Below are 23,986 nucleotides of genomic sequence, written 5' to 3'. Positions count from 1 at the left end.
GAAATAGAATGTGGGGACACTTCAGGGCTGGCAAAGCATTGTTACTATTTCAGTCCCTTGTATAGTCCGTAGAAAGTCCGACCGACGCCATGATTATCAACCGGTCAATCCAAACCAGTACTTTGACTGTACAGTTTTGATGCTCCAGCAAGTCCGCCAGTAGCTGAGCTCTCCAACTTCCATCCAACCCAGACATGTCTCAGCCATGTCATCCATCCCCTCGCATCCCTCGGATCTGAATAGAAGCCAGCAAGGGCGGCGGCGAATCATTCCCCAAAGAATTAGTGATCGACAGCACCAACCGCATTGAGCAAGCTGGAATGCATTCCGAATGGGTACTCCGCCATCGTCATCGCATTGCGTCGACTTAGCACTTGGGCTGCGCGGTGGTTGAACACGACCGATCGGCGCCGAATGACCCGACTTTCATCAGTTGATGCGTTCATTTGTTTCCTTGGCCTATCAGAGGGAAGTAGTGTCTCACAGCTTCGCAAACTTCAGCCCTTATAAACTCCGAGTCCCCCGTGACAGTGGGGGTGGGAGGTATAAAAGGGACCTACACTGTACGCCTAGAGTGTATCAACAAGCACACTCATAACTTCACAACACACACAGATCGGAAATCAGAATGAAGCCACTCACCCTCTTCACCTCCATCACCCTCGCAGCCACAGCGCTCGCGCAGAACGTCTTCGTCAACCTCCCCGACGGCAGTGACCTAATAGCCGGCGATGAAATCACAGTACAAGTTACACGGCCTGTACGCCATCCCCTCAGCCCCTCCGAGAACAATGCATCCTAGTGTACTGTGCTGATGGTGATAGAACTCCCTAACCGGCTCGACCGAAATCGGCATCGCAATCGGCATCCAGCCTTGCGGCACGGGCCACTGCTACGACGCTACCTCCGTGCTAGGCACAAAGTTGTACACGGGCTCATTCACCCCAGCGTACCATGAGTCTACAGGATTGCCATATGAGAATTTCACCGTGACGATCCCGGAAACTGCGCAGAGCGGACCGGCTGTAGTGGGTGTAGCGCATGCGGCGCTCGTGGGGGTGAGCTTGTCCTATCTTTGTCGATTAGCAGTGGGAGGATGCTAACGTGTATAGGCGGCGAACTGGCCGTTTTTCGAGGTGGTGAATACGACCGCGACGATTGTATAGAGTGGTTTTCGGGAAGGAGGATGAGCATGGGGTGATGATTGATGATGCGATCTTTGTGTATATGAATAAAGTAACCTATATAGGGGTTGAGATATTGTATGGTTACTTGATGAGCTTGTAGTGGGCTTATTCTTTTGGTTCTTATCATTGAAAATAGATTATATTTCTTGGTATACAGTTCACTATTCTGTGCTGGCCGTCGGGGTTCCCGAAGGCGATCTCCCGGCGGATGCAACATCGCCAAAGTACCATATGGCATATAGCAATGTGGTTCCTGATGCGACCGGGCGTAGATTAGACTGAATCCTACCGGCATTTCGCTCGCACGGCGCCTTATACGAAGTGTATGAACCTTGCAGCTGCTGTGCGGACCGACGCCCCAAATCAAAACCTGAATTTGAGTAGTTATCAGCTGTAACTCCCTGCAGGGGCATCTTGCGCCCAGAGATCTGGATCGGAGGCGCGAGGCAAACATGCATCACTAGCATGGTCCAATTCCAGACCGCTAGTTTACTACTGCTGCCGACTCTCGAGAGGTCAAGTTAAGCACCTGCACAGACGGGTTCTCAATGAAAATGATAGATCACATTCCACGAAGGAAGCGGGTTCGCCCCAGATCTGCGTATAGCTAGTAGCTACAAGTAACTACCCCAGACCCACGAGATATTGTCGGTTGTTGCTCCCACTTGCTCTATCGGTGGCTTGCCGAAGGATGCTAGCAACGCAATCACTGCACAAGCGACTGCTTGGCGTGTTTCAGATCGGGCGACATGTGTTTGTTCAGTGTTGAGAAGCCAACAACTCCGTCTCTTGTAGGAGTGAGGAATGTGGGCATTTGAAACGCATACTGAACAGACGAAACCAGTCGAATTGTTTCACGAGGAAAGTTCTCCATCGTTCTTCAGGTGAGGTCCACGATCTAGACTCCACGGGCACGAGTCAGGGAGGAAACTAATGACTATCACAGAGGCAACGAGCAATCTGCTTAGAGTTTGCTGCAGTGGAGACGCTATCCCACCTGTCCTTTTCTACCGACTCGTTCTCTGGCTCTGACCTCCTGCTTGTTTGACTGCCAGTCATGCACTTTGGTTCCATGTCTCAAGATCCAGCCTGAATGGCCATTGTGTGGAATCATTGGAATGCCACCCCCTTTGCCATCGACCCCGTACTCCATCGACCACGAGGTCTTGACTTTTGACCCAATGATCTTGCAAGGATGCCATCGGGCGTTGAACCCAAATCGGAGATCGAGTGGCCACGAGGTTTTAGCCCCCTCTAGCTTCCCTGCTTCTGTCCAGATAGTTATTATTTAGTCCCTGCCAGGCCAGTCAAGGTCGCGCAATCTCGCCTTCCTCCTCCTGTTTTCTTCTCTTCCCATCGCATCTCTCACTCTCGCAACATGCCGGCTCCGGCAGAGGAAGCCATCCGTGCGGTCTCGGCCCTAGCCACGCAGCTAGGCAACCAGATCTCAGTGCACATGCTCAACTACATCAGCACCACCAAAGACCTCCCGAGCGGCTTCCGTGATCTGTCGCATACTTTTCTGGACACCTGCCGCACCCTCTGGGCCATTGAAGCCGGCGTCACCGAGCTGGCTTCGGCCAACCGCGCCCTTCCGGAGGTCGTCATCAACGAAGTCGAGAAGAAATTCATCACCGCATACGGCGACTTCCAGCAGCTCGAGAAGTTGATCCTGAAGCTCGTGCAGTATGAGCATCGCGGAACCTGGGGAAAGCTGCAGCGCGGCCTCCACCGTCCAGGCCAGGAGCTCACGCGCATCCACGAGTCGCTCAAGAAAACCAACGAAACATTACAGATCAGCGGGATGGCCTTCCACTGGTCGCTGGGCGAAGCACGCCCGGAAGAGTCGGTCGGGATCGGGTATGCCAGTCTCGCAGCTGCGCTTGATCGCATTGCGAAAGGCCGGTCTGCAATGGCCATCAACAAAGTCAACCCAATCGAATTGGATCGCTCGTCCCACTCCACGCGCTCGTCGCCCTCTGTGCCCCCGAAGGACTCGCCCTTATCGCAGAATCGTGCACGATACACCGACGCCACGCACGAGCCCCGCGAAAGTCTCTCGCAAGAAGACCCGAACAGTGTCGCCGACGACATGTCTTCGATCCTCTCCCTTAACACATTCCTCGTCTCGCACTCCGGTCGCGAGACCGAGAGATCGCCGACCCTTGAGTATCGGCAACACCCGCCTCGGCAGCCCAAGATGAGTTTGCCGTCGACATCGGTGGCGGAAGTCTACACGCGACAGAACAGCGAATCGAGTCATAATCCGAGTACATCGAGCAAACACAGCCTCGCGACAATAGAGCCGTATCCGAAGGCGCGGATGGATGGACCACCCCAGCGAAACAGTCTGGCATTTGCCCTGCGGGGGCGCAACCACGGTCTTCTGGAGCAGCTGTTAGGCAGCGGGGCATCGCCAGACAAGCAAGATGACGTGCACCCACTCAGCGAAGCCGTCAACCAGCGGGACTTGGAAAGCCTGCGGATATTGCTGTTCTATAAAGCGCACCCAGACCTGCCCAACCCACAAGGCAAGACACCGCTTCTCCTGGCAGTGGAGCAGTCTTTCGCTGAGGAAGCGCAGATGCTGCTGAAATCCGGCGCCGACCCGAATCAGCAGGTCGCCGACACAACGATACTGATTCATGCGATCCGCGGGCACGCATCAACAGCTCTCATAGAGGTCCTCCTGAGCGCTGGGTGCGACTCTAATAAAAAGGATAATCATGGGAAAACAGCCCTCTGCGAAGCGGTGCAAACCAACCAGCCAGACATCGTGACAGTCCTTCTCGACCACGGCGCGAACCCAAACCTCCCAGGACCCGAGCACGCCCTGTGGTCGGCCGTGTACCGACACGACTGCCTGCGGATCCTGCTCGCGCGCGGGGCAGACATCCACAAGACCCCCGGACTGATGGAGCAAGCGACCAGCGTCAACAGCATTGACGCCGTGCGCGTTCTGCTGCAAGCGGGCGTGAGCCCAAATCTCAAGAAAGACGGAATCTACACGCCGCTCTGCTCCGCCATCCGCGACGACCGCCCAGATATCATCACCCTACTCCTACACCATGGCGCAGACCCCAACCTCATGGCATCAGAGTACCCAGCCTGGAAGTGTATCACCCACAACCGACTGCAATTCCTCCCAGACCTACTAGCCGCAGGCGCCGACCTCAAGAACCCCCCCGGCATCGCCGAATGCGCCATCGAGCAAAACAACTTCAAGGCCCTGCACTGGCTCGTCGAGCAAGGCAAGGTCGATCTGAACGCGCGCAATTTGCACGGCCACACAGCCATCACAACCGCGATCCGCGAAAACCGCATCGAGATGCTCAAATACCTTCTCGCCAACGGCGCAGACCCCAACCTCCGCGGCCAAGACTGGCCCATCTACATGGCGACCAAGTCCCCCGCGCTCCTCCGCCTCCTCTTACCCTCCATCACCAACCTCTCCGCACACAAAGGCGTGGTCGAGAAAGCCGTGCAAGCAAACCAACTCGAAAGCATCAAGCTCCTCCTGGCCGCCGGCGCCAGCGCAGAGTGGAAAAACGGCGGGGTCTTCTCCCCTCTCACCACGGCCCTCCGCGAGCAGCACTCCCACATCGTGCACTACCTCCTCGACGAAGGCGGCGCGGACCCCAATGCGCCCGGCGAGCATCTGCCCATCGTCAAGGCGATCCGGCGCTGCCCGGAGGGGGATTTCAGCATGATCGAGCTCCTCCTCTCAAAGGGCGCAGACCCAAACAAGTGCTACCGCGACTGGAACGCGATCATGCAGGCGATCGAAGACCGGCATTTAGAGCTGCTGCAGCTCCTGATCGCAAAGGGTGGACCGGTCGATTTCGAGCAGAAGGATGAGACGGGGCGGGGGGTGGTTGAGATGGCGGAGACGTCGGACTGGCCGGAGGGGGTGGAGTTATTGCGGCGGGGGTCGAGGGTTTGATTTTGGTATTGCCTATCGGTGCTGGCGTTATCTATGTTTATGTTTATGTTTGTGTATATATCCTGGAAGTCAACATGTGAATGACTTTGCCTGTACCTTAATGCAAGACCGACTTGGGTTTCTTTTCTTTTTTCGCTCACATCAACCGTTCCTCCCTACGGTCCTCAACCCGAACTCTCTGCGCGTGATATGAGAAGGAAGCGCCAATCAACAGAGTCTAGAAGAACAAAGCTCATGCTCTCATGCCCAGCCCCCGGCCCCGTCACAAAGAAACTTCCGGATTCGGCCTACCCACTTGACCCCGAGCGTTGACCAAATACGCACAAAGGGCCATGAAATACGAGGCCACTGGACCAGTGGGAGGGCATTCCGTTCAATAGATCCTCCTTCCAAGAGCCAGCCAAGGCCCGTATAGCCCGCAAGAGGAGAGGCAAATGTTTTGTGCACAGCCCTAGCAAGAATTGGGAGGACCAGGCTGGACGGATCGGGGTCTACGATTCGGATGGCACTGTAACAAGCATGATGGGATGAACCGCATAAGGAACGCAGTTACCTTGCCGACTGTATCAGGCGGCCGGCACTATGTGTTTGATTGAAACCGGAGGCAACAATAATAAGTCTGGCATCACAATGACCACCGGGCTGAGGGTCTGATTGGACACAATGCTCAAGACAGCTGAGATAAAGCTTCCCGGGAGCTTACAGAGGGTTCTGGTCTAGATGCATGAGGACGTGTTGAGCAGACAGACGCATGTAAGAGTAGGGGATGTATACTGAACATATGTGAGGAGGTGTATCCTTGTGATATCGATCGATTACAGTTGAATTGTGATGTCAAAGCCTAATGCAAAACATCTTGGAAGTAGCCAGCTACAAACAGGATCAGAAACAATCAAAGAAAAGACAGCAAAGTCTCAGACACAAACCAAGCGAATGACACGAGACGGAACATAGCAGCAAAGATCAACGAAAAAGGGCACAATCACTCCACAATCTCGCCATCGGGTAGCCGCTGAGGCGGCATCTCACCCAATTTGCCTTCAATGATCATCTGAGTGCGCCACTTGAGGAGCGCCGGCTCCGAGGGCATGCCCGGGTACATCCCGTTCCAGTACATCCAGAATTCCTGAAGGCCATGACCCAGGATCATGTTGATGGACCCTGGTCGCTTGCGATACTTGAACGTTTCCCCTCGGCGCTCCAGCATAAAGAACCATAGTTGTCCCAGATGATCGACATGGTAATAATCGCGGACCATGCAAAAGATGATTGCCTCAGTCATGGCACGGGGGCTGAGGATTCTCACCGGAGGTAGATGCTCCAGGGCCCAGAGGATCCGTCACTTCTGCCCTCGGTGTGTATCTGACGGTAGACAGGATCAGTCGCCGCCAATGGACCATGCGCGAACTTTGTTCCCCGGGGAACTACCCGGAACTTGTCGTTTGACAGGATGAAGGTATCATCCCTTTGGGGCATCGGACCTGCCTGGAGCTCAGGGAGCCACCACAGCATGCACTCCTGATGGTGGAGGGAGATAACAATGCTGCCGCTGCGATGGAAGTGGACAGTTGCAACAGGGTGGTACCGGTTATGGGGTGCTGCCATATATGCGTGCTCCTTGATCTTATCCTGCGCTGGCGTGTCCTCCGGTAGAGCTTCAAGCCACGGCATTCGGTCCACCTGGAGCTCTATGCAGTCCGCTCTGGTGCACTGCCGGTATTGCTCTTGGTTCAAGACCTCAATCGCTCTGTCCATATCCTTTTGCGGAATCACAAAATCAATGTCCTATATAGAGGGTGCGTTAGCCTCATTTGCTATTTCATCCGCACCGCGGGTCCCCTGTGTGTACCTACATTATAGCCCAGATCCTCACCAACAAGCGCAAGCGCAGTCCAGCCATGCATGACGTACGGAACCGCCTCGCGCTCGAAAATCTGAGCCGCTGCTGCTGCTGCGGCCTTGACGGGAGGGTTTTTTAACATTGGCATGATTGATCGTGCGGGATGGAGAAGGAGCAGAAGAAGAAGAAGAAGAAGAGGTCGGGAGAGAGGCCTGACTGAAGATAGACAGCTATTGACGGTGGTATCAGGTGTATTTCTAACATCTGTGCCACCCGTTCAGATGCAATGTTCTGCAGTCATTCGACTACAACATGCGACTCCGTCCTGCCTCATCGTTCTCCTGTAGTTTCACCATTCTCCTTTGCTACCTATGTTCTTTTGCCGCATTCTCCCTGCCCTTTCTTTCAAGTCCTTTGGTGCAACCGGAGATGGGTAAAGAGAAGCGCGTTGAGAATAACTGATAGGACAAAGCCACAAAGGAGGGCCGAGAAAGTCCAGAAACAATCCGTGCTGGGTATCAGACAATGGGAAGAACCGTTTCACCTGGTAGAATGGCCACCATGAATTCAACACAGCAATCAATGGAAACTCCACGCGGTCGGAGTGCTCGCCCTGGAATCCTCGGTGTTTCGTGGGTATATGAAGTTTAAAGCGAGGATTAGATCCTTTCATCCGTACCGTTTCTTTCAGGGCCCTTGGTTGTCAAGTCGAATTCTTTCATTCATAGGCCTGATCAAACGTTCGATGAAAGAGGTATTGAAAGTTATATTTGAGAAAGATATGTGTTGCCAATCTTGGATCTTGAGGGACACGTAAGCCCGTGTTAGGCCGTGCTTACCTAGTCGTATCTATGAGAGCTGGACTTTCAAGACCATGGTCTCCGTGTACAGTGGGCTCGAGATGGTCTGAGGAGAGAGCCTCGAGTCCGGCACTCCAACGATGTCCACCATCACAGGTCGACGTGAGAATGGGCGGCTGTAAGCCACAAAGGATGGGCTATAGCCTGCACCTGAAGTTATTCTGAAGTGATGGCACCTTTTACTGTAAGGGAGGAGTCTCTCAGCAGCTGCGGCATAGCTGGCCATGCTTACTGGTGGAAAATGGTGCTGGGGGTAGTATTATAGTGCATCTATTCGAGTCAAGAGTTAGATTGACCTCTTCCGGGCGTAAGCTGGCAGTTGCTGTAACAACTGGACATGAACCAAGCCCGCACTGGCAGATTTGTCCGCATCGCTACGGCCTTCTCCCACCTTGTTCCCGGCGGTAATGACTGCGGGCCCTCCTTGCTATTGTCAACAAAGCCGAGGTGCCACAGATCCGGTGCTGGCTTCTTAGATCATTGGTGTCTATGTCTGGCGGATATCATTGTGGTGCTTCCGAATTTAGTACGCCAGCGCCAACCCCTCTCATTCCCATCCTCATTATTGGACCGGACCTTACATCCCATTTGAAAGGCCAATATGCGCGGCCAGCACGGAGTGTCCGATGACATATAGCTGACAAGAAGTTCATGCCAGGGGCCTACGGCTCCTATATGGACCTTACGCTTGTCGGAAGACGTCGTGGACTTGGATCGGGGCCCCTTTCCTGGCATGAGCCTCAGTTGGTCAAGCGAGGGATTAGTTCTCCACAGTTTATCATAAAGTGGTAAGGGTAGTGTAGGGGGGGTTATGTTGAGTCCAGATTGAAAAAAAGCGGAGGAAGGTAGAGAGATGATTGATGTAGATCTCCGACCTCACACGACTAACTAGGGCTCATTTTGTTCTTTGTGCAGAGCTATATTCGCCAGACTTGAACAAGACCTGTAGAAGGTCAAGGACATGCCTAGAGTATGGATTTGTTGATCAACAAAGCCATTGTTAAACCACGAGGCGGTACCAACAGGACAATGGCGTTCCTTGCCACAAAGAGCAGGCATACATGGAGCTATCTGAGGGAGCACAGCTCTTTGTAAAACAGAGCTGGCCATCGAGTCTTCAACTTCTTTCCGCAGCTTCTCTGTAAACTCACATCGGCCTATCAAGATTCGATCTCGAAATGCCGTTCAACGACATCCGTTCCTCCGTTGCGCGCATAAGTGAAGCCCTGAACCTCGAGACCAATGGTATGGCCGGCGTGGTTTGGGGTCGGGCAGGGCTTTCCCTGACCTATGAAAACCTTCTGGTGCGAGTAAGTAACCCAAGCAGCCTTGGTGTATTCCATGTACTAACCATGATCATTTGTGTCAAGGACATAGAGCTTGTGTTCCCGGACCACCACATAGCTCGAGTCGCTCATCTGCTAGCCACCTTGCCCGAGCTCTCGCTATGTCGCGATCCCTCGTGCTCTGAGCTCCGCTGCGATCGCTTTGCATCTCAATCATCCTGGCTTGACGAGATCCCCCAGACGGCATGGTTGTCGTATGACTTCCTGCGGCATGAGCGGCACCACTTGATCCCTGATCTACACCTGCACATCGACCCGAGCCATGGTCGCTTTAAAGTGATATCGCCTATTCGGCAAGTCACGCTTACTTTGGTGGGTTCCGGAGTTCGAGGATCGCCGCACTATAGACGACCCCAACTTTTGTTTGCTCGATACTCCCGAGACACAGCTTGGATATCGGGCACAGCGGCATACCGGTCTCCTTGATTTGACGCAGCCACGATTCATCGAGATAAGATGCACCCAAACCCCTGAGTGACAGTCTATGTGTGTGTGCACGGCTAAATACAATCCAGGCCGTTGCAATATTGTGTGCGTTATACAGCCCGGACTCGGACTCCTTCTATGACGCCGTGCTCAATTTATGGATTGATGTGCTTTACACGGTGGGTGCGGGGTCAGAAAGCGATGCATACCTCGAAAGGATCAAATTGCAGTACCGCGAGGTGTGGAGTGTGAGTCTGGGGAGGCAGGCCGGAAACCCGCATAGGTGTTTCGAAGAGCTACAGAATAGGCTTGACGCAGGTACACTGGCTGAGAGCCTTTCCCGGCCCCTCATACGTCCGGATGGCATTTAGCCGCCTGTGCATAGAGGTATTGACGAGTGTACGACATGCAGCGATGAGGTTGAGTTGAGTGGGTTCAAAAGGTATTCGAAGTCCATCTGCAAGGGAACAAACAAGACTGTTTGGAGAGGAAGAGAGAGGTTACTAGAGAGGGAGGTTATAAGAGAGGGAGGCTATTAGAGTACTACTACTACCACGAACGTGGGAACTGATATTAGATTGGAGTTCCACAGCATTTGACATATTCATTGGAAGCAGATGAAACAGAGAGTACTGGAAAGAAACAATCAATAATGTAAACTCTGGACATACTCCATACTCAAGGAGACCCTATGTGTTTCCCACAGACCAGCATTCGCTTGGACAGATGCCAGGCAACCCATTTCGTCTCTAGTGTCCGACTTGAACATACACCATCAGAACGGCGGAGTATCTAAATACGAAGCGACCCTGTCAGTTGTGACTGTCTTGGTGTTTTGGGAAGTGGTTGCTTACGCTGCTGTTCCTGCTAGGGCTTCAATGGGCCGCCACTTGGTCCCAATCGCCAACAGGACAAGGAAGGTGGTGATAAACACTGTTATCACCCCCAGTCGTATCCTCAGTGGCTCGACCTCTGCAAAGATCCAGATCGGAGCGATCAGGATCAGTGCGCCGATTGTGATCGTCACCACGCCCGCCGCCCACTCAATCCTCTCATCATCCGTGACGACTTGGTATGGGTTCGGGAACCGGGGGGCGAGCGAAGCGTGCACCTCTCTTTGCCAGATTCTGGCACGGCGATAGTGAGAGGATAAATCCAGGAGCTTCCGCACCGGACTCTCGGTCGTTTCCCAGATCGTGAAGAGGTCTGGAGCATTGACGTACTCCAGCTCGGCCTCATCCACGGGCCCCTGATCTGGGTTGCGCTTGGTGTGAGTCCTGACCCAGGCATTCAGGGATTTTCGATCAAGATCGCTTGGGATTGGCCGAGATCGAAGCTGCATATGGGAGTAGACATACTTGTCTAAGGAGACCTTGTGGTTAGCTCGAACATCACGGAATAAAGTAGAGGGCTGTTACTGTATCTCTCCAATGCCATACATGCCTTCTGCAACAGCTCCTTTCGTTCCTGGTGAGGATCGCCTCGCAGTGTTCCGTTGTCGACATCGCCTGACTCCGGTTTGGTGCGTTCTTCGTCGATGGCGTCTATCTGTTTTTCGATCTCGACGAGCTCATCCTGCAATTTCAAGATGGCTCGGACTGCAAGTCGGTCGAAGCGTCGAAACATGAACCCGTTACCCTCTATAGCTAACCACTTGGTAAGCTCGGGGTAGCCTAAGCAGCCATGATTAGCACGTCACCCCCACCCAACCGCCAAAGATAAGAGCTGCTACGATACCAATGTATTTTCTGGGATTTACAGCGACTGCCTCCTGAAGAGATTGTGGAGGTGTGGTCAGGCCAGTGGTTTGAGTAGCCCCCTGCGATGAGGGCATGCTCGCATGCGGCGTTGATATGCCGGACATTTTCAGGGCTTAGCAAGCAACAAAAACTCTTGCTGGTGGCAGGACGAAGATCAGAAAGGTATGAGATAGGCGAAAGAAGCTTGAAAGAACGGTGAAGAAGGTAGGTACGGCATTCTGTTTGCTTGCTGGTTACACCCAGTTGAGGTCGTTTAGGGGAGGGGTTAAGCAAACAGCAAGTTAACTGACTTTCGCTTGCTGTGTGTTAGATACTCTTTAGCAACCTCTCTAATACCTCTTCTCTCTCCCTCTACACACGCTGCCATACACAACCTATCCGGGCGCCATCTCCTACTACTGCACCGCATCCCCGTCCTCCACCGTCACCTGCGGATCGAAATATACGAATATGTCTACCGAACCCCAGCAATCCACGTCGGTCAACGACCAGCCCCTGAACGAGTCGACCGACGCCTCCTGTGCCGCCGAAGGGATCTCTACGGATGGCACCTGAGGGGCAAGGAACGAAGCCTGGGACGCGCCAGGGACTCTTCCAGCTTCGGATAAAACTCCCTCGCAGTCTGGAAAATCAGGCTGGGCGAAGGAATTCAACCTAAGAGGCGCCAAAGCCGCCGTTTCAATGTTCCCACATGGCCACAGTTCGGGGGAGGAGGATGGTGACGATCCTGTGGGTCCGCATTCGGAGGTTAAGAAATTCAACAGGCTTTGGAAAAAGGTAAAAGGCGCCGGGCAGCTGGAGCTGGAGCGTCAAGCTCGGCTGCTCGCAGAGCAGGGGGTCATGCACCCCTTGTTTACGTGCGACGAGAGAGGCAAGGAGCTGGTTGTGGCTTTTGTTCAAGGAAAATCTTGCAAGGATATGGATTGGTGGCGGACGCAATTGAGCCAGGCTCGTGAGCTCAATGATGGGATGGAAGAGGAATACTTGGGGTGGATCAGGGAGCTCGCAAGGAAGAAGGAATAGGTGGTTATTTTATCGTTCCAACTTGATCTGAGAGCTGGGTTACTTGAGCTTTACTGTGCAAGCGGTGGGTGACAGGGGGTCATCGGCCAGGATTATCATGCTTTATTTTGCACTTCCTATCATCTCGCTGTAGGAGTAATTCATTGCGGCCGTAAACACTCTCTCAGCCGGGGAACTCAAGGCTCCTGCCACGCCATCGTCTACAGGTTTAAGCCATTTAGAGAGGGAGGTTTGCGTCCAACTGTCAGTCCGGGAGCCCAAATGAATGAGGAAAATATAGGAGGGCAATGAGAGGTCAGTGATTGCTCATCACTCGCCCATTAAAGTCTCGCCCAGTTCCTCCAGGATCCAGGCGAGGTTCCGGGATGATGCCTGTGTCCTGGGGCTGTCTTCCCCGAGCACGCGCTTGTTCCATTCGTGGCAGGCAACCAGCAACGGTCGGGCGTCCTGCATTCGGCCCACCTTGGTATACGCGACCGCAAGGTTGTTCTTCACCCCGATGGTCAGCGGGGTATCTTCCTCCTCTTCCGCTGGCAATGCGTGAATAGCATCCTCCAACAGTGACACGGCCCGAGCCTTTCCCTCCGCATTGTTGCGCTCCTGGTGACTGTCCGCCAGGTTGATCATACACTTGATCGTTGTTTGGTCGCTACCCCCCAGATGCGTGTTTGCCTCCTGGACTGCCTTCTCCTGCAGCTCAACCGCCCTGCTCACCTGGCCAAGATTCCGGTAGTCCACTCCGAGAAGATCCATCGCTGCATATATCCGAGAGTCGTCACTACGCAACTTACTCCGATACAGGCGGAGAATCCTCTCATGCAGCTCCGCAGCCTCTCGAAAGCGACTGTGATTTGCGTAGCTGTTGGCAAGGTTGTTCATGCTGGTCATGGTCAGCTGCGACTCCTCCCCAACGACACGGACCATGGTATCCAGAGCCGTCACTTCCAAATCCAGCGCCTCGTCAATACGCCCTTGTCCTTTCAAATCCAGCGCCAGGTTATTCATACTGATCGCTGTCTCGGGATGGTCGTCGCCCAAGAGTTCCTGCCGTCGATCAAGGACTTCTTTGTCGAGCGATTCAGAGTCCTTGTAGCGGCCCTGCGCGCGATAGTTGAAGGCGAGGACTGTCTGGACGGTATGCGTTCTGGAGTGAAACGCCCCATGTCGTTGGTTGCACACTTCTAGCGCCTCCAGAAGGGCCTCGTTTGATTCCGTCCCTTTCCCCTCCTTACTCCGCTCCGCGGCGCGGTCCATCAAAGCCCGGATTTCCTCAAGATTTCGGGCGTCGTCATCCATGATAAAGTTGGCGCCTGTTACGGAAGACAACTTGGAAGAATTGTAATAGACGAACTGCAGCTGGAGGTTGAAGATGCGAAGTTCAAGCAATAGGATCGGGAGGGGTAGCCACTAACCCAATTTGGTTTAGGTGACAGTAATGGATTAAGTTGTCGTCGCTTGTTGAGTAAGAAGCAGAAGCATCAGAAGCAGCAGCAGCAGAATAATATAGATTAAATGGCTATCGATGTACGTCCAACTCAGGCGGACCCGCGCACGAAACCTCCATGGGAACGAGCCACGTCGCCGGCGCCGCGAACCCATCCAATTCCCCCGTCGACTTCCCACGCTTCTTCATCCCGGCACAGACCACCAACTTCACCAGTTCCTTCTCCTTTCCCGCTATTTCTCCTGCCTCAAGCCTCATGGCCCCTTTATCGAACACCATTTCCTGTCCCGACTGCGGAAAAATCCACTGTACCCTCGCCACCTGCCGATGAATCTCCATGTCAAAGGAGACTGCTTCTTCGAGGATCCGCGTCAACTCCTGCGTATACCCTGCATCCTTGGAGACAGCGAAATGATCGATGATCTCACGCATTTTATCGACAAGGGAGGCGACTCGTCTGGTGACTTGGGACGTTGTCTCCTCCCTCTTGGACGGGGCGTTGCCAGCATCGAGGACGACGGCTGTTGTGTTGGCCAGCCACAGTTGGAATTTGCGCTCTTCGTCGGGGACCAGCGGCGTTGTCGAGGAGCTGTACTGGCCATCTATACACCAGTCAATTTGGCTCGAGGGTATTATGAAATGGACATACCAGGCCGCAACAGGCGACACATGTTCCGCATCGTGATTGCATTATCGCCAGCCCAGCGGAAACAGTCGAAGACGTCGGTCACGAGGAACCTCCAGAGATAAGCCTGGATTATGCTCGGTCGGCGGTCGGAAAGGAGGAAGCGCTCGCAATCCTGCGGTGTCGGCGTGTTTGCCGCCATGTAGACATCCCAGTTCTTTGGCTTGGTGTCGAGTTTCGGCTTTGCTTTCAGCTCGCCGCCAAAGTACTGGATTGCAAAGTTGCGGATGTTGTATCTCAGGCGCGTCGTCAATTCAATCAGGTAGTTGTCCGTCACCTGGTAGAAGCCCTGGTTTTGCGACCGGGATTTATCCAGCTCCCGAGCAGCGGCTTTCCATCGTTTGCGCAGGACGTCCAGGTCGCTGTTCTTCTGCCGCACCTCTTGCTGGGCTTTCTCGCGGAGGGCGATCTCAGCTTGCAGCGAGCGCTCGACTGCGCGGACGGAGTCCGGGGATGGAGCATTTGCAAGATCGGCCTTGAGCTGGTTGATCTGCTCGAGCAGTTCCGTCTCCCGCGCAGCGAACGCGGTGATTTCGTCCTGCGCCGGGGTCAGAGGGTCTTCCTCGGTTGGTGTTTGCGGTAGCGCTGGGAGTTCGTGGACTGGTGGAACTGGCGGTTGCGTTTGCACATGTTGAAGAATGGTCTGGTGTGGTGGAGGTTCCGGTGCACAATTCGGACATGGTTGCTGCATGTCGGGCCTCGTTCGTTTCCAAAAGGTTTGCAGGAACTTCTCGCCCGCGGCTGTGACAACGGTCGCTGCTGTGTAGGATTGGAAGTGAGTCGCGCCGGGTCGCGGTGGAAGATCGGTATTACTGGCAAAAGCTCGTGCCGTGTCTGCGTCTGGCATCTCTATATCCGGTTGGTGTCCTCCATCGCCTGTTTCGATGTGCGGGGGGTGTGTTTGTGATTGTGTCATTTCGCGGTGGGAATTGCGGATTGTAGCAGGTAGCGAATGCGATGAAGGAGGGATGCGCTCGCAGGATGATGGGATGATAGGAAATCGCCAGAGGTTTCCTACTTTGTGAGGTAGGCAAGCTGAACGAGGCTGGATTGCGCCCGAATCCCCGACTGACAAGGTAAAATAACCACCGGCCACTGCGCACTCTGCAGGATACAGTCAGCCAATTATTGAGCGGGTCATTCATTGATAGATTAAAGTGGCGCGTGGGACAGCCTTGTCTTCTCTTGGTTGTATCCCGCACTCGCCAACCACCCCGCAACGATTGGACCTCTCCTCGGTGAATACTGCACAGAACCACGTTGTGCATCGCCTGTGACAGGCAAATCCTGGACTAAAAGGATTCAGCCTCGCCGTATGAGTCCGAGATGCGTGCTGTGGCGAAGAGGGGACCAACCAGCGAGGTCGCACGGTCGGCTGTGATGGCCAAGACGCGCGAAAGGCTGGCCTGGAGGATTCTTCGCCCTGCAGAAGCACCACCATCGGCATCATGACCAGCATTTGCCTGGCGCTTAACTATGCTGTCTGCAGGAAATCCATTGGAGCGAATGCGAATCCGAGGTTGGGAGGGGAGGCAACCCGGTGCGAGGTGGAATCGACTGACTGTACGAGGCTGACCTGTGTGAACTGCAACACAACACCCTTTCCATTTAATCCCCTCACGCCATCTCAATCCTGCACCTCTCTCTTACACATTCTTTTTGCATCTTAACAACTCATTCACTCACACACAATGACCTACACCCCAGCTGATGGCGTCCTGGCTTATCGCCCCAAGGTGGTCACCCCCAGCGACGACGATGAGGACGATGTCATGGTTATCGGCATTGATTTTGGCACCACGTACGTCCCTCTCCACCTCCTCCTAGAAATTACCAACTAACAGCACAAGATACTCCGGCGTGGCATGGGCGACCGTAGCAGACTTCGCCAGCGAACAAATCAACCTTATCACCAGCTGGCCCGGCACCGGACGAGAAGAAGGCAAAGCACCCACGGAATTATTCTACGAAGACGATCAAATCTTCTGGGGCTACGAAATCCCCGACGATGCTGATCCCGTCCGGTGGTTCAAACTACTGCTAGTCAAAGACGAAGATCTCAGCGAAGAGACGCGGTCGTCGGAGTTCGTCCTCCGCGGGCGGAAAATGCTGAAGGAAACCGGAAAGACAGCCGTCGGGCTGATCGCGGATTACCTGCGATTGTTATGGGGTCACATCATTGAAACCGTGAAGAAGTCGCGGGGCGAGTATGTGATTGATGCGCTACGATTCCACGTTGTTATCACCGTTCCGGCAATTTGGAAGGGGTACGCCAGGCAGGGGATGGAGGAGGCTGCTACGATGGCCGGAATCATGGCGAGTCGGCCAGCTGGCGAAACAAAACTGAGCTTTGTTCCTGAGCCGGAGGCTGCTGCATTGTCAACGTTGTGTGAGCCTGGTCGGAGGGCTCAGCCAGGGGATGTATATGTCATTTGCGATGCTGGTGGTGGTACAGTTGTAAGTTTATCCCCTTCCAAGAATACCATCGCTCACGACGATAGGACTTGATCAGTTATGAAATCGCAGCAGTCAGTCCAATCGCGATGCATGAAGCGGTCGAAGGAACAGGCGGTCTCTGCGGTGGTATCTTCATCGACGAAGCCTTTGAGCGAGCATGCAAGTCGCGCCTCGGTCGCCGCTGGGATCATCTCAGCAAGGCTGGTATCAAGGAGATTATCAAAGGCGAGTGGGAGTATGCGATCAAGCCGCAGTTCAAGCCGCAGAGCTCCAAGAAGGAGTACATCGTCAGCATACCGGCTGAGGCATTTGGTAAGAACAGTCTTGATGATATGAGCCGTGAGCCGTACATCAAGAAAGGGCGCATCCATTTCTCAAGGTACTGCCTTTGATTCCAACTGTTTCGCGTGCTGACCTGATCAGCTCCCACATCCAAGAAGCATTCACCGAGTCCTTCACCGGCATCGACAAGTTGGTCGACGGACAAATCAGCAAAGCTAGAAGCCAAAGCCTCAATGTCAAGGTACACCTCCATCACCTGCTATACGCGATCCACTAACAACCGCAGGGCATCATCCTAGTCGGCGGCCTCGGCGCAAGCCCCTACCTCTACGAACACCTCAAAGAGCGCCACTCCACCTCCGGCATCACAGTCCTGCAATCCGGCGGGATGCGACCGCGCACCGCAATTTGCCAAGGCGCGGTCTACAAGGGCTTCCTCGACAGCAACAGCGACAGCGACGCCCAGCAGAACGGCTACGGAGTCACAGCGCCAATTTCCGTGACGTCGACGATCTCCCGAACAAGCCTCGGCGTCGTCTACCACACCCCCTTCGACCCAAGCAGACACCTCGAGGTCGATAAATCCTGGTACCCAGACGAGGGCGAGTGGCGCGCCAACAACCAGATCGAGTGGTATCTCAAACGAGTACGCCCCTGTTCTCTCGAAGCTCAAAACCTCGCAGGGAATACCATTACTAACTAGTGAACCAGGGCGACAACGTCTCCACAACCGACCCCCTCCGCCACAACTTCTACCGTCTGTACCGGAGCGATTTTGGCGGAAACTTCTCGGTTGAACTGTACGAGTGCGAAGAACAAGATGCGCCGTCACGACTCGATAAGAATGTCGTCCGCCATTGCAAGATCGATTGTACGCTTGACGTCCCCTTTGAGCATCTCGAGGACTATATCTCGCGGGATACAGGCGTGCGGATGAAGAAGATGAGTTTCGATCTGGAGATGGTGCCGAGCGGGGCGACGGTGCAGTTCGTGGTGTACATCGATGGGCGGAGGCAGGGGAGTCAGAATGCGAATATTCGGTTTTGAATATTGAACATCATAGTGTAGTAGTCTCTACTAGGTGAGGGGAGGGGAAGTGTTCCGAAGGGGTTCGGATACATATCGCGGATGACGCAGCCAGTAACTGACAACAACACGAATGAAATAGAACAAATTATTGTATGCACCTGCTTCGAACAGTACTACAATAGTTTGATCTCCTGTGAAACAAGAAACACCCGCCCAGTCTCCTGGCGGTACCTAACTTACCGATCAGATCAAGATGAAGCTAACGTTGCGGAACTCCGCCAGCCTACAGCTCACAGGCACCAACCCGTATAAAGTCCCAACCACACCTCACCCCATTCATTAACTTTGTCTCTACCCACCATCATCAGTCCCTCAACATCATAGAAAGAAACAAGAATGGCAATAATCCCCGTCGAAATTGTCTCCGACCCCATCTGTCCCTGGGTATCCCCCCTTCTCCTTCCTCTCCCTCTCTCTAGCTAGCTATTTCCCTCCACACTCCCCACGCCAGAGCCAAACCCAGCCCGAGTCACAGTTGCATCCCCCGTTTCTTTCCCTTTTTCGTTTCCTGCAAAGGAAAAAGAAACACAACTGATACTAAGAAAACAGTGCTTCATCGGCCTCCGCACTCTCCAGCGCGCAATAGCCCTGCACCGGAAAACCTACCCCGGCGGATCCAGCGATATCTTTGAGATTTCCTGGAAGCCATATTTCATAGACCCCGTGGAGCCCGTGGGGAGTATATTGATTCATGGTATAATCTGATACTGTCCATGTTGACTGGATGAGGGACGATTGAGCTAACTGGCCATAAACCCCAACGTCTAGACCGCATGGCGCGACGCATGACAAAACCACAGATTGACGCCGCGCAGACGCGCCTGAGACGGGTTGGGAGGGCACTGGGGATTGAATTCCGATTTGGCGGGTATATTGGCTCGTCGCGGCCTGCGCACCGGGTTCTACACCTCGCTGGGAAAGAAGGTAGTCAGATTCAGTGTCGGGTGGCTGAGATGCTGTTCAAGTATCAGTTTGAGCGGGAGAGGGACGTTAGTGAGGTTGATGTTGTTGTTGCGGCTGCGGTGGAGGGCGGGATGGATGAGGGGGCTGTTAGGGAGTTTCTCACGGGTAGTCAGGGCGTGGGCGAGGTTGAGCGGGAGGAGAAGGAGTATCGAGAGAAGCTCAAGGCTACGGGAGTGCAGGGGGTTCCGCAGTTTTATATTGGAGGGCTGCATTCGTTTGAGGGGGCGGGGGATGTAGGGGAGTTCTTGGAGGGGTTTGTTGCTGCTAGGGCTGCCAGGGTGGAGATAGAGGGGTTGTAATGGTAGCGTGCTGTAGGTTTAGAGCTGTGGGAGGCATACTCTACCGCAATATAGCTTTCTGTCGTGTAATCGCCATGTCCTGTGATGGTGTCTAACGCTATATTGGATCGATTGTGGAGGTAGTCAGACTATAATTGCAAGAGGGACCCACCTGATGGACGTGGCTTGATACTTGTCTCCTCTAAGCCATCGACTGGAAACGAGCTCACTCAAGTGTACATACTTAGAGGCAGCTAGAAAACACCCGTTCTGTTCTATAGGTGACTACTGCCAACGCAGCCAACCCCCAAACACCCACTCTCAATACGTGAAATCTGACCCTTGTCGAGATGAACGGGCCGGACCGAGCGCATTGGAGACAGGGATTCAACCACCTTACCAGATACGTTGAAGCCCACCTGCAGCTAGACATACATCCAACCAATAACACCCTACCAGCTCAACTACACTCATGCACGAATTTCATCCCAGGCGCGGTTGACGAGGGGTGCTTATCTCATCCCAATACCACCCCGCTATCCAGCATCGTGCTGTTCATTTTTTTTTTTCCCTTTGCTCACAAGGAGGGTGTTCTTGCTTTTTCGGTCCCTAGGAGCATCGCTACTTCCTTATTTGACGGCTGAAAAAACGACCACCTGATATAGACTTCAACACCCTAATGGAGGACCAGATGGCGACTTCACCGCGCTCCTATAAGAGCCGGAGTCGCTCCTTGAGTGTTGCCTCGTCTAGCCCGAGCACTAGAATACTCGCTCTCAGAGTGGTAGAGCCTCTCGACTACTACAGCAAGCGAAGGTTCCACCCGGTTCACCTGATGGATACCTTTCAAGGTATTCGGTATAGCGTCATCCGAAAGCTGGGGTACGGATCCTTTTCCACCGTCTGGTTGGCGAGAGACGCCAGGTACGTGATACAACGTCCTTCTAGTTGCACAGCTAAGCTTTCAGGCTGAACCGGTATGTGGCACTAAAAATCGGGCAAGCGGAGAGCTCCCCGACTGGTGAAACTGGCATCTACAGGAGATTGGCCGAGACGATGCTCACCTCACATCCTGGTCGCTTACACTATCTGCCTTTGTTGGACGACTTTCGGATTGTCGGACCCAACGGCGTGCATCAAGCATTGGTATACGAACCCATGGGAGCAAGTGTGACCGAAGTCAAGGACACTCTCTTCCCAAACGGCCCGTTCCCACTGTGGACAGCCAAGTCCATACTGTGGCAAACCCTGCTAGGTCTGGACTTTCTGCTGGCTAATGGCGTTGTCCACGGCGACGTGCAACCGAGGAATCTGCTGTTCTGTTTGGATAATCTGACGGACAGACCATTGGCGGAATTGTGTCAAGACCAAGACATACCGTTGACCCCGGTCTCCGATGTGCTGTTGGAGGGTGGGGTCAGAGGACCAAAGTACCTGGTGCCTGCGGACTCCTTGATGCAATACCTGGACATCTCGCGTCCATTGACGATTAAGATATCGGATCTCGGTGGATGTATGTTAGCTTGCCCAGTAAGTGACGACAGCTGACGTGTGTAGCTTTCCTCTCATCGCAGCCCCCGTCGTCACCAGCACCGCCTCTGCACCTGCGCGGCCCTGAAACGCTATTCCAACGATGTATATCATCCAAGCAGGACATGTGGAGCTTCGGATGTCTGATCTTTGAGTTTATTACTGGCATCACCCTGTTTGACCTGTGCGATTACCCCGTGACAGGTATTACAGACGACATGCACTTTATCGACATGTATAGTATTCTAGGCTTCCCAGAGAGCCAGCAAGTGAGGGATCGTCAGTGGCCGGCATGGGGCAAGTTCTTCGGACCGAACGGACAGCCGTATAATCACTATACCAGACGGCGAGATCGTGACCTCGATGTCTTTGGTGCGTCCACGTCGTATACGTTGGAGTCCCTGTTGGAGGAAGCGCTTGGAGAAGGGTTCCCGCAGGAGGAGCTGGAGACGACGAAGCACCTATTACGTGGATTGTTAGACTTTGACCCGGTGAAGCGGTTCACCACGAAGCAGGTCATGCAGCATGCATGGTTTTCGGAGCAGCGGAATCACTCACACAAAATCTGATCCCAATGCATCTCGATTTCTCTTATCATCAACGTAGCAAAGATGCATCATATCATAAAGGGAGCAGGGCTGAATTGACTCCATTGCTAGTTATTTCTAAGCCCGTAAATGCCACTCCCCAGGGGGAAAAAAAGGCAGGGGCTCCATGGTGCCTTCCTTGTGCGCCTGGCACTGAATGTGCTGGGCATTCTGAGTTCCGCAGCACCTCAGTGGCCTCGAAGTCATTGTCACGCCACGATGCTATCTATTTATAGTCTCCTTGTATCATATTTCTTGTGGCATGTCCACTCCCGGTCGTTCGACTACATCGTCGTCGGCGGTGGCACATCCGGGATCCCTCTCGCCGTTCGTTTGGCCGAAACACACACCGTCGCTTTGATCGAGGCCGGAACATGGTACGAAAAGAGCTAGCCATTAGCCAAGACACCTGGTGCTGATGTCTTGCCTGTTGGCTCCAAGCCCGGTACACGGTCCAAGGTGGACTGGGGGTTTGTCACTTTGCCGCAGCCCACTATCAATGGCCGACAGGTTCACTTTGCGCGGGGGAAATGTCTGGGTGGATCGTGAGTGAATTGGCTCTGGAAGGCTTAGTGACAATCTGAAATGACTGCTTCTAGGTCCGCGGAAAACTTCATGATATACCAGCGGTATGTCCTCGCTTCGTATATCTCCGGCGATCTCCCAATAACACCGACAGACCGACAAGACAGTCATTAGATAGGTGGGCGAAGGTCGCGAACGATACCACATACTCGTTCGACCAGGTTCTCCCCTATTACCAGCGCAGCGCCCGCTTCACTCCACCAAACGTCACCCAGAGACTCCCCAACGCCACTACATCATACCATGAAAGCGCATTTGACCCCGCTGGTGGGCCTCTCGATGTCTCGTACACCAATTTTGTGATGCCATTTTCGACGTGGATGGAGCGAGCATTGCAGGAAATTGGCATACAAGAAGCTACCGATTTCAACAGCGGAAACCTCTCTGGCTACCAGTACTGTAGTTCGACCATCCGGCCAAGAGACCAGTCGCGCAGCAGTTCGGAGTCATCCTTTCTCCAGCAGACTCTTTCGCCGAACCTCCGGGTCTACACCAAGACTCTAGCGAAACGAATCTTGTTCGACGAAGTAAACAACGCGGTGGCTGTGGATATAGGATCGAGGTCCTTACAGGCAAGAAAAGAAGTGATCCTATCCGCCGGAGCCTTCCAATCCCCACAGCTGCTGATGGTATCCGGGATCGGGCCGAGGGAGCATCTCAAGGAACATGGCATACCAGTACTAGTTGACCTCCCCGGGGTCGGCCAGGGAATGTTGGACCACCCTTTCTTTGCCCCAAGCTACCGTGTTAACCTCGAAACCTTGACTCGGGTGGCCACTCATCCGATGTATCTCGCGGAAGAATACCTTCGCTGGGCCACGAGGAGCGAGGGAATATTCGCTAACCCAGCTGCACACTTTTTGGGTTGGGAAAAGATATCTGACGGGTACCGACGCGGCTTTTCTCTGGCCACTGAACGGGATCTGTCCTGGTTCACCGAGGATTGGCCAGAGGTAGAGGTATGATAGGTCTTATCCTTTCTTCAGAGGCTCTCGCTGATCAGGATAGTATATCTCTGGTGCAGGCTTCATCGGCAATGTCTCCAACCTTCTCAAAGACCAACCCAGGGATGGTCATGAATACGCATCTATTCTCGGGGTCTTAATTGCCACCACGTCCCAGGGTACCATTACTCTTGCTTCTTCCGACACGTCCGACCCGCCAATCATCAACCCAAATTGGTTAGACACTGAGTCTGATCAGCAACTAGCCGTAGCCCTACTTAAGAGGATCCGCCATGCTTTCCAGTGTGAACAAATAAACACGATCCTGATCGGCGAGGAGTACTTTCCAGGCGACGCCGTTCAAACCGACGAAGAGATTCTGGAATACATTAGGGAAAACATCATGACCATCTGGCACCCATCTCGGACATGTAGGATGGGCACGGCGGATGATCCCATGGCAGTGGTTGACAGTAAAGCACGCGTTTTCGGCGTCAACCGCCTGCGGGTCGTGGATGCCAGCGCCTTTCCTTTTCTTCCGCCGGGCATCCTCAGTCCACATGCTGTAAGCCCCTTCTTGATGTAAGAGGCATTCGCTAACAGTATCAGATATGCTTGCTGAGAAGATTGCGGAGGATATTTTGCTCTCCGATGGAGACGCGGGTCAAGACACAGTGAGGTCGGATCTATGAGTACAGCTTCAGCGACCTTCTAAATATTCGTACCAGGGAATTTATCCTTCCTGATAGATATTGAT

The 23,986-nt window shown here is 53.8% G+C and overlaps 12 protein-coding genes across 12 annotated transcripts; 8 read left to right on the top strand and 4 right to left on the bottom strand.

Moving 5' to 3' along the window:
- Positions 1–549: 549 nt before the first annotated feature.
- Positions 550–1,371, top strand: BJY04DRAFT_184897 (uncharacterized protein). The gene is made up of 3 exons (XM_073710687.1): positions 550–760; positions 825–1,058; positions 1,113–1,371. Exons 1-3 carry the CDS (start codon positions 629–631, stop codon positions 1,164–1,166), a joined length of 420 nt encoding a protein of 139 aa, XP_073573378.1. The 5' UTR covers positions 550–628; the 3' UTR covers positions 1,167–1,371.
- A 1,194-nt stretch (positions 1,372–2,565) lies between these two features.
- On the top strand, positions 2,566–5,130 carry BJY04DRAFT_206450 (ankyrin repeat domain-containing protein; the record flags this gene model as incomplete). The annotated part of the gene is made up of 2 exons (XM_073713711.1): positions 2,566–3,457; positions 3,701–5,130. 2 exons carry the CDS (start codon positions 2,566–2,568, stop codon positions 5,128–5,130), a joined length of 2,322 nt encoding a protein of 773 aa, XP_073573377.1.
- Positions 5,131–5,989: 859 nt separating this feature from the next.
- Positions 5,990–7,661, bottom strand: BJY04DRAFT_184892 (uncharacterized protein). The gene is made up of 2 exons (XM_073710686.1): positions 6,984–7,661; positions 5,990–6,915 (listed from the first exon to the last, which is right to left on the bottom strand). The coding sequence occupies exons 1-2, from the start codon at positions 7,116–7,118 to the stop codon at positions 6,433–6,435; spliced, it is 618 nt and encodes a 205-aa protein (XP_073573376.1). The 5' UTR covers positions 7,119–7,661; the 3' UTR covers positions 5,990–6,432.
- Positions 7,662–9,008: 1,347 nt separating this feature from the next.
- On the top strand, positions 9,009–9,973 carry BJY04DRAFT_216384 (uncharacterized protein; the record flags this gene model as incomplete). The annotated part of the gene is made up of 3 exons (XM_073715738.1): positions 9,009–9,140; positions 9,201–9,488; positions 9,692–9,973. The coding sequence occupies 3 exons, from the start codon at positions 9,009–9,011 to the stop codon at positions 9,971–9,973; spliced, it is 702 nt and encodes a 233-aa protein (XP_073573375.1).
- A 479-nt stretch (positions 9,974–10,452) lies between these two features.
- Positions 10,453–11,466, bottom strand: BJY04DRAFT_216383 (uncharacterized protein; the record flags this gene model as incomplete). The annotated part of the gene is made up of 3 exons (XM_073715737.1): positions 10,453–10,964; positions 11,042–11,275; positions 11,340–11,466. The coding sequence occupies 3 exons, from the start codon at positions 11,464–11,466 to the stop codon at positions 10,453–10,455; spliced, it is 873 nt and encodes a 290-aa protein (XP_073573374.1).
- A 346-nt stretch (positions 11,467–11,812) lies between these two features.
- Positions 11,813–12,385, top strand: BJY04DRAFT_216382 (uncharacterized protein; the record flags this gene model as incomplete). Its single annotated transcript, XM_073715736.1, has 2 exons — positions 11,813–11,882; positions 11,949–12,385. 2 exons carry the CDS (start codon positions 11,813–11,815, stop codon positions 12,383–12,385), a joined length of 507 nt encoding a protein of 168 aa, XP_073573373.1.
- An 86-nt stretch (positions 12,386–12,471) lies between these two features.
- BJY04DRAFT_184888 (TPR domain protein) lies at positions 12,472–13,883 on the bottom strand. The gene has a single exon (XM_073710685.1). It carries the CDS (start codon positions 13,679–13,681, stop codon positions 12,695–12,697), a length of 987 nt encoding a protein of 328 aa, XP_073573372.1. The 5' UTR covers positions 13,682–13,883; the 3' UTR covers positions 12,472–12,694.
- On the bottom strand, positions 13,792–15,542 carry BJY04DRAFT_26890 (uncharacterized protein). The gene is made up of 2 exons (XM_073720041.1): positions 14,479–15,542; positions 13,792–14,431 (listed from the first exon to the last, which is right to left on the bottom strand). The coding sequence occupies exons 1-2, from the start codon at positions 15,428–15,430 to the stop codon at positions 13,902–13,904; spliced, it is 1,482 nt and encodes a 493-aa protein (XP_073573371.1). The 5' UTR covers positions 15,431–15,542; the 3' UTR covers positions 13,792–13,901.
- Positions 15,543–16,172: 630 nt separating this feature from the next.
- Positions 16,173–18,598, top strand: BJY04DRAFT_184883 (Hsp70 family protein). The gene is made up of 6 exons (XM_073710684.1): positions 16,173–16,315; positions 16,365–16,971; positions 17,016–17,350; positions 17,395–17,494; positions 17,540–17,899; positions 17,965–18,598. The coding sequence occupies exons 1-6, from the start codon at positions 16,206–16,208 to the stop codon at positions 18,298–18,300; spliced, it is 1,848 nt and encodes a 615-aa protein (XP_073573370.1). The 5' UTR covers positions 16,173–16,205; the 3' UTR covers positions 18,301–18,598.
- A 49-nt stretch (positions 18,599–18,647) lies between these two features.
- BJY04DRAFT_226582 (thioredoxin-like protein) lies at positions 18,648–19,604 on the top strand (the record flags this gene model as incomplete). The annotated part of the gene is made up of 3 exons (XM_073718446.1): positions 18,648–18,726; positions 18,892–19,036; positions 19,111–19,604. The coding sequence occupies exons 1-3, from the start codon at positions 18,679–18,681 to the stop codon at positions 19,602–19,604; spliced, it is 687 nt and encodes a 228-aa protein (XP_073573369.1). The 5' UTR covers positions 18,648–18,678.
- A 160-nt stretch (positions 19,605–19,764) lies between these two features.
- On the top strand, positions 19,765–21,713 carry BJY04DRAFT_226580 (kinase-like domain-containing protein). Its single transcript, XM_073718445.1, has 3 exons — positions 19,765–20,507; positions 20,552–21,096; positions 21,141–21,713. Exons 1-3 carry the CDS (start codon positions 20,263–20,265, stop codon positions 21,680–21,682), a joined length of 1,332 nt encoding a protein of 443 aa, XP_073573368.1. The 5' UTR covers positions 19,765–20,262; the 3' UTR covers positions 21,683–21,713.
- A 428-nt stretch (positions 21,714–22,141) lies between these two features.
- On the top strand, positions 22,142–23,957 carry BJY04DRAFT_184878 (GMC family oxidoreductase). Its single transcript, XM_073710683.1, has 4 exons — positions 22,142–22,245; positions 22,300–23,244; positions 23,294–23,794; positions 23,839–23,957. Exons 1-4 carry the CDS (start codon positions 22,231–22,233, stop codon positions 23,905–23,907), a joined length of 1,530 nt encoding a protein of 509 aa, XP_073573367.1. The 5' UTR covers positions 22,142–22,230; the 3' UTR covers positions 23,908–23,957.
- Positions 23,958–23,986: the final 29 nt, after the last annotated feature.

Source organism: Aspergillus karnatakaensis (genome assembly GCF_047715665.1).
Source record: "Aspergillus karnatakaensis strain CBS 102800 unplaced genomic scaffold BJY04scaffold_14, whole genome shotgun sequence".
Lineage (NCBI taxonomy): Eukaryota > Fungi > Ascomycota > Eurotiomycetes > Eurotiales > Aspergillaceae > Aspergillus > Aspergillus karnatakaensis.
This window is presented reverse-complemented; position numbering and strand designations above follow the sequence as displayed.